The 8,173-nt window shown below is 40.0% G+C and overlaps 1 protein-coding gene across 3 annotated transcripts in view; it reads right to left on the bottom strand.

The window, feature by feature from the left end:
• Window positions 1-829: 829 nt before the first annotated feature.
• Window positions 830-8,173, bottom strand: part of pnpla6 (patatin-like phospholipase domain containing 6) — a 34,498-nt gene continuing 27,154 nt past the window's right edge. The window contains exons 30-35 of one of the 3 annotated variants that reach the window (XM_066661177.1): window positions 4,742-4,890; window positions 4,220-4,372; window positions 3,851-3,967; window positions 3,570-3,657; window positions 3,253-3,398; window positions 830-3,080 (exon numbers count right to left, since the gene is read on the bottom strand). In XM_066661177.1, the coding sequence (XP_066517274.1) occupies window positions 3,003-3,080; window positions 3,253-3,398; window positions 3,570-3,657; window positions 3,851-3,967; window positions 4,220-4,372; window positions 4,742-4,890 (731 nt within the window). In that variant the 3' untranslated portion in view covers window positions 830-3,002. The remainder of the gene's footprint in view (window positions 3,081-3,252; window positions 3,399-3,569; window positions 3,658-3,850; window positions 3,968-4,219; window positions 4,373-4,741; window positions 4,891-8,173) is intronic. The other 2 variants (XM_066661176.1, XM_066661178.1) reach the window with 2 other exon arrangements.

Below are 8,173 nucleotides of genomic sequence, written 5' to 3'. Positions count from 1 at the left end.
ATTATAACTGACAACTAATGAAAACCTCAAATTCATTATCTCAGAAAATTAGAATATGGATGAAAAGCTTCAATATTGAAGACTCCTGGTACCACACGCTAATCAGCTCATTAACAAAGGGCTTAAAAATATGGGGGAGATTCACAAAGACTGGACTGCAGCTGGAGTCAGTGCTTCAAGAACCATCACACAGACGTATGCAAGACTTGAGTTTCAGCTGTCGCGTTCCTTGTGTCGAGCCACTCTTGAACAAGAGACAGTGTCAGAAGCGACTCGTTTCCAAAAAGGACTGGACTGCTGTTGAGTGGTCCAAAGTTATGTTCTCTGATGAAAATAAATTTTGCATTTCCTTTGGAGATCAATGTCCCAGAATCTGGAGGAAGAGAGGAGAGCCACAGAATCCATGTTTCTTAAGGTTCAGTTGAAAGTTTCCACAGTCAGTGATGGTTTGGGGTGCCATGTCGTCTGCTGGTGTTTGACCACTGTGTTTTCTGAGGTCCAAGGTCAATGCAGCCATCTACCAGAAAGTTTTAGAGCACTTCATGTTTCCTGCTGCTGACCAACTTTATGGAGATGCAGATTTCATTTTCCAACAGGACTTGGCACCTGCACACAGCGCCAAAGCTACCAGTACCTGGTTTAAGGACCATGGTCTCCCTGTTTGCTTAATTGGCCAGCGAACTCACCTGACCTTAACCCCATAGAAAATCTATAGGGTGTTGTGAAGAGGAAGATGGAATACGCCAGACCCAACAATGCAGAAGAGCTGAAAGCCACTATCAGAGCAACCTGTGTTCTCATAGGCTTGACTTGGACTTGCAAAAATTGACTTGTGGACATATCTGCCACATACCCAAAAATAAAGCTTGACGTTGTATCAGATATGTGATAAATAGTTGTAAAAAAATGTATACACTTTTGCATTAATAAATTAAGATTTATTATTTAGCATTTATTTTTTCAGTACAGAAATCCACAATAAGTCATCAGTCACTTTTGATAAAGTACTCCAAAAACTAGTTTAAATCAACACATGTTCTTTCTTAATCAGTGCAAAATATGCTAAAGCAATCTAAAGGAGAAAACTGTAGTCCATCATTGTAGTCCTTTTCTATCTTGTAGACCACTTTGGTCTTGTCTCTGGTTAAAAATGCGTTTAAAAAAATAAGTGGTAAACTAAATAAATAAAAATAATTGTCAGTCCTTTAAATATAAATGAATAAAATCAGCAGGAATAAATAAAACAGAACCCAAGAGCAGTGGAGATCACCTCTGGCCCTTTACAGACAGAGAAGAGAGTCCTAAAGATGAAGGTGCGTAAATCAGTCATAGGTTTCCAATGGAAGAGAAGGCCGTAGTGATAAGGAAGGACTTGAAACATTGACGTATGTATTTCAGTATTGAAGCTGAATCTGGGTGCTCCTTGGAGCTTTAGCACAGAGAGCTGAAGAACATGCTTGTTCTTCTATATGGCCATTTTTCTGAGAGAATATGTGCAATGGTTAAAAGAAAGGCATCCTCAAGCAGCACAGCAGCTGAAGGCAACACCTGCGTACACACCTTCCTCACCCTGTAAAAGAAAACCACTCAAAGCACTAAGGCCAACGTTGAACGTGCGCTTTCAGTCTGAACTCTAATTTGCAAAATCGCTTTCATTTCTTATTAGCAACTTGACAATTTTGAAGTCTCTTTAGAAACGACACGCGCACACTCCACTACACTACGATTCCTGTTTCAACTCCTGCTTTCGTCTGTTTCTTTTAATCTCTAACACTTCACTTGTAAATGACTCTTAATATTTGCAACTTTCTTCTTTAAAAGTACACTAACTGATGATTTTTGTTGGATGTTTGTTGCAAATTTTAAACGTGCTGTTTCTTTTGTTTCAGACTGTGCCCTACATTTCTGACTCCTTAAAGCTATTTCCATTTCAGTGTTTCATGTGCATTTACACTGCAGCAAATTACAGTGGCGCTACCTCCCTGAAAAACCACCCACTGCAGGACAAATGCACAATTAAACCTCACTCTACATGGACCCTACATTTCTAGGTATCTACTTTAGATACCACACACTACACGACGTACCACTGTCTTCCCGTCGTACCGTACTTTCCATTTCATCAATAATAATGTATCTACATACTATTTCCCCTCCTGCAGGGAGACGGAACTGAACTGTACTGAAGAGATCTTGATCGACGTCTTTGCAGTTTCTTTTTTCTGAGGAGAGGAATGTGAAAAGGTAGTACAGCCTCTTTTCTACTAGTGCTGGGTAATATATTGTCTTTAGTGTGTCTGCCTGCAGTTTACTGTGAATGATAGAAGACAAATACAAATAAACAACCTATGCCAACTTCTCAGGACATTCCTTTAACTTAGAGCACCAGCAAATAACAAGCATTGTATATGTACATCAAATAGTGTGATATTAAATTGTACTTTTGCCGGCCGGCTCTACCCTTCCACATCCACAATGAAACTGAAACATTGGCAAAAGGGAATACGGAGGTGAATCTATTCCAGTACACGTCAGGACTTCTTCTTCTGATCCTTTCAGCTTGAGAAATATCACACATCCCCACATTGGCACAGATCTAAACACTTTGCTACAGTGGTGATGGTAGGTTGCCGTACTAAATGAAACACACATAACACACTTGGGGCACTGCTTGGCCCTGTGAAACTACAGTCCTCCACTGTTATTCCAGAGGGAATCATCAGGGTTCATAGCATCGGTGTCACATTATGCTACGGAGGTGTTATGCAGCCTACAGCAGGACATTTTTGTTGTTCCCTAAAAACAAGAGGAGGGCTTGCAGTGTGTAGTTTTTTGGGGGCTTGGTTTTAGCGGTCTTGCTGTATGTGGTGTGGCACAGTTATCTTTGGTTGGCCTCTGCTCCTCCTCTCACTTGGTTCCGTTGCAGAACTGAACGCCAGGGCACTGTTTCCCTTTCACGTGCTTTTGACCACAGCAACGTCTGGACGCCTCATCACATCCTGTCAGCAGTCAGACAGCTCAGAGCACGTGTTAGAGTCATTAGGGTTCGTCCTTCTCTGACGAAGAGATTTATCCTCATCCTAAACACACACACATTCAAAAGTTTGGAGTGAATAACCTAAGAGTGAAATCTACTTCTGTGTGTGAAAATAACCGAGGAAATGGAGTGTCCTGAATTTGGCACAAGTTTTAAGTAGCTTCTGGATGTCTCTGTATGTGTATATGGGGTGACTCCATGTGTGTTTTTCTCACGGCCTGGAAGACGCCATTTGATCCCCACTCCCCTGGTGAGTTGTCTTCAGGATCATAAGCTTCATCCTCCTCTTCCTCACCTTCCTCTTCCCTCACAGTGTCCATCCCGTCCTCCTCATACTCTGTCAGACCGTCTGACTCCTCTGCTGCGCACACACAGATGTAAAACCCTCATCATATCGTATTCACACTCTTTTATATCACATATGAATATACTAAAGTCAGTAATGTGAGGTTGTGTCACATAACACACACACACTATGGCCTTGGGCCTTATAGAAATGGCTCACACAGTTCACAAGTTAGTAACAAGTTACCGTCAGCGCCCACGTAGCTCTGCACTGGCTCAATCCTGGACACGATCTCTGCCAGATCCGTGAAGTCTGCTCCAGGACATGTACAGGTCTGCGCACAACAACAGGTTAAACTGACTGATGTGTCACACTTTTGGACTGTGGTATATTCACAATGTACTGTGAACCACGTCGGAAACTAACTCTAATTGACGTGTATCTCTTGCTCTGACACGGAAACTAGAAATATATTTGGAAGACAGTGATGTAAAGACATATGGGTCATGTTTGCCATCCGCACTTACATCAGTTTTCTTGCTGTCGGTGTAGTCTGCTGAACGGTGATCCTTCAGCATGTTCTGGATGATGTCACCTCGGGCCCAGCTGGTGAACAGCAGTTTGCCGTGCTGGTAGCCTACATCCTGCATGTGGAAAACACACAGTTGTACAGACACTGGGGCCCAATCACTAGGGAAACTGCAGTGAATATTTATAGACAGAAGCTAAGATGGCAGTCAATCTCGCATTTATGTTTTTCTACTTCAGCCTCGTCTTCAGTCTGTTTCACTTCATTTCTTGTTTATGTCTGTGACCCTTAAGATTGATTTCTGATTCTCATCCAATGTCTAATCACGACAGGACAAGACGTCAATAAATAAATGACTTGGACTCACGTAGATCTCATCAAACTTTCCAAAGTCCATGGTCTTGAAACGGTCTATGGGTGGCCGGATGTACTCGCAGTAGGCACTCTTTTTGACGACCTCTAGCTGCCGTACACAAGACACGTAGGCCAGCCGGGACTGAATCTCAGCCATGTCAGGAACCTGAAGGAGAAAGGATAATTATCAGACACATTCATGATTTAAACTGACAGAATATTCCATTTAAAACGGTTTTTTATAGGGGCTAATCTTAGTGTATTATCCAAAACAGCTTCTGTATCTGCGGTATATTCCACCAGAATTGTTTGATAATCCTGTATTCTGTAGAGAATGAGATGAGATCTGTAGATGACCTTTGGGTAACCTATGTGAGCTGACTCAATAAAGATATCACAATCCGGTATGAATCAAAGAGTTCTAGGCTGTGAACTTTAGCCCTGAGCGAGTGGTTTTGCTTTTCATTTTACTACACATTTTCTAAATGAAATACCTGCTCCATTATTGTTTATTTTTATATTTCTGCCTTTGTACCTTCACTTTCTCTGCCCATGGGTTGATCCGTTTCCACAGCAACCACCAGCCGGACAAGTTGTCGCCGTAGTTACAGAGATCCGTCTCGTCCTGACTGCCCACGTCAATGGCGATGACCGTTTTGGCACCGATGTTACGGGCAATATCCGCTATGGGACATCGTAATTGTAATCGAAGATCACACACACACACACACACACATCCAAGGGGCAGCAGGAAGAAGCAAACTTTCCTGTTATTATTTCATCAAAATGATAGAATAACTTCTTATTACAAAAGCCACTACCACCAGGAAGCTGCACGGAGTCAAAGTAAACTGTGCTGGAATGTAGCAGAGCTTACATCAACTTTCACAACATTTCCACACTCAGGAGATAAATTTAAGGCCATCGTTTTGATTACATGTGTAATCAAGTAGTTTGAAATACTTAAATAAACAAAAAATAAAATCTTTAGTAGTTTGGAAGCTTTTAAAAACATCTAATTATATTAGAATCATCCTACTAATGTTTATTTTGTCAACTTCACTGAGTGTATAGCTCTAGAATTACAGACTGTAGTCCAATTGTTGCTCTGCATACTTGGTTAGGTGCACTAACCATGTGGTGGGTTAGTGTGTGTTGTGCTGGTACGAGTGGATTAGACACAGCAGTGCTGCTGAAGTTTTTAACACCTCATCCAGCCATTCATCTGAGAATCACTGGGTGCGAGGTGGGATCACACCCTGAAGGGGGCCCTATTAAATCAGCATTAAAATAATGAACTAGAAAGTTTAAATAATTGAACTGAGTTAAACTGAGTAATTGTGATGGCTCTAAACTTACTCCCTGTATGCAGCTCGCTGGTGTGTGTTGGGTGTTTGAGAGTCAAGAGACTGGAAAGTGTCATACTTTCAATTTTGAACTCAAAACTTTATTAGCTCAAACCAGTGCTAATAAAGACTATATTTCAGTATTGATTTTTTTAAAGAATCAGTCCAGATGGCATGTCGGAAAAATATTATAGAAGTTAGAGAAACAATCTTCCCAGTCAATGACTCTTTCATGATTATATTATACACACATGTGAAAGTGCCACACATGAAACTGTATGATGTTGACTGGGACCCGTCTGCATGTTACCATTACCGTTAGAGATGAATCGTTTTAGTCAATGTCCATAATTATATGTTTTAATAATAGCAAAGCTAAAAGTTTTATAAAACGTGTCACAATTAAGACAACACTGTAACATGCAGAGCCTCGTCTTAAAATACAAACCCCACTTCCAGAAAAGGTGTGACATTTAGTAAAATGCAATAAAAACAAAAATCTTTGAGTTTTTTTATGATCTTAAACCTCTATTTAAATGACAAAAGTAGAAAGAAAATTTCCAGTGTTTTCACAGAACAACCTGATTTCATTCTGTAAAGATAAACACAGAATCTGATGAGTTAAAATTGTGACATGATTCAGGAAATGTGGAGAAATTCCAGTCCATGTAAGGCAAAGGCTGGAGACCAGTGTTAAATGAAGGTTACTTTCAAGCCCTTGGATGGCACTGCATGAGACCTACAGCAATAAATACAGTGGAAGCTCTACCTACGAACTTGATCCGTTCCGTGGCCCGGTTCGTAAGTGGAAAAGTTTGTTTCTCAAGTCAATTTTCCCCATTTAAAATAATGGAAAAGCAATTAATGCGTTCCAGCCCCCACCCTGAAAGTCACCCTTTTTGCACTGATATATGTTTACAACACTCTCAAATTAGTAAAAGAAATACATGTAGCGTTACTAAAAATAAAAAAGAAATACAGTGGAAACAGTAATAAAAAAGAAATAAAGTTTTAAGTGGTTACACATCGCTACTTTGAAGACGTGACGACTGGCTGGAGCAGTAACACAGGCACTGGCTCTATGACGGGAGGTGGGGGTGGGTGGAATAACGGAGAGTAGGCGGGTGAATGTGGGGAGACGAAGCGTAGATACGGCTTAACTTAGCACAAATTTCGATGTCTGCTATTTACACTAATGCTAAATTGCTAAAGCTACAATTTGCTAATCTTAAAAGCTCACTCAAGTCTGGGCGCTTGGAGACTCGCCTATTGGGGTCAGTGGCCATTTCCAGCCGCCGGCTCGGGTTCGTTTCTAGAGTCATGGTTCGTTGGTGGAGGCAAAAAATATTCAAATGCCTGGTTCGTATCTTGGAGAGTTTGTTAGTATAGGCGTTCGTTAGTAGAGGTTCAACTGTATAGCCAAAGCACTTTAAGACATTCTTTAAACCTATTTACCTCTCAATGGATGTCAATGTAAAAATATTTTATTCCAAGTCATTTTGGTGCATTTTTATTGGTAGATTCATCATGACATTTTACCACAATGTAAAGGGCAGCTGCTGTGTTCAAATGATGACGTAAACTAAAAACCCACAAAAATTGAGATACATGTTTATAACTGGACCTCCGCGATAAGCTGCTGTCAAGAAAATGTCTTTTCCTGAGGAAATCATGTTTTTCAGTGAAAATAAAGGCTATATTTTTGTGCCTTTGTCATTTAAATAAATATTCAAAAGACGGAACCCATCCCAGATTCTTGTTTTTATAGCATTTTACAAAATGTCCCAACATTTCTGGAAATATGGTTTATACATAATAACATAAAGGTGCATCTCTGTCTGGTGTATGCTACTTGAAATTTTGCAATTATATATATATATTTTTTTTTTAAATGTGTCATTACCAAAAAATAATCAAAGTATCTTTAAATCCTGCCCCAAGTGTAATTTATATTCTCGTCAAATCATAAACCAGACAGAATAATACAAATGCCTGAGAGCGGGAAATGGTTTTAGAGGGTGGTGGAGATGCGAGTAGATTACTGGAGAATGGAAATAAAGATAATCTCAAATAATCCCAATCCACCACCGCTCTGAACAGTACATACACTGGGACACTTTTACCATCTGAAGCTTTGCGTATTTTACACAACGAGCCAAAGTGATTATTGCTTTTCAATCCAGCAAATTATGAGATTACAAAAAAAACTAAGTAACTACAAGAATACTTTCATTTTAAAACTGTAAGAGGCTAGCTCAGATGGACAATGAAGGATTTAGTGTCTCTTCCAAACTGAAGGGCAAACACATACTTACCCACAATCAGATAAGGGCACAGTTTCCTCAATCATCAGAGCACTCAGATCTTTGTAAATCGCTTTGATATCACTAGATTCTGTACTAGTTACGTCTTATTCATAATCAATGCCAGCAATAACTAAAGAATGGTGTTTTTATTATTATTATTATTGTAGCTCACTCATAGTTGAAAACAAAACAAAATGGACACTCTCCATTCTCTCAGCTCCACAGATCATACAGTAGCACTTTGCAGTTCTGCTATTACAGACTGTAGTCTACATGTTGCTCTGCATGCTATTTGTTCCCTTTCAGCCTGTTCTT

This window comes from Hoplias malabaricus, chromosome 2, assembly GCF_029633855.1.
Source record: "Hoplias malabaricus isolate fHopMal1 chromosome 2, fHopMal1.hap1, whole genome shotgun sequence".
Taxonomy (NCBI): Eukaryota; Metazoa; Chordata; class Actinopteri; order Characiformes; family Erythrinidae; genus Hoplias; species Hoplias malabaricus.
The sequence above is the reverse complement of the archived record's forward strand: the minus strand, read 5'-3'. Positions and strand labels throughout refer to the sequence as shown.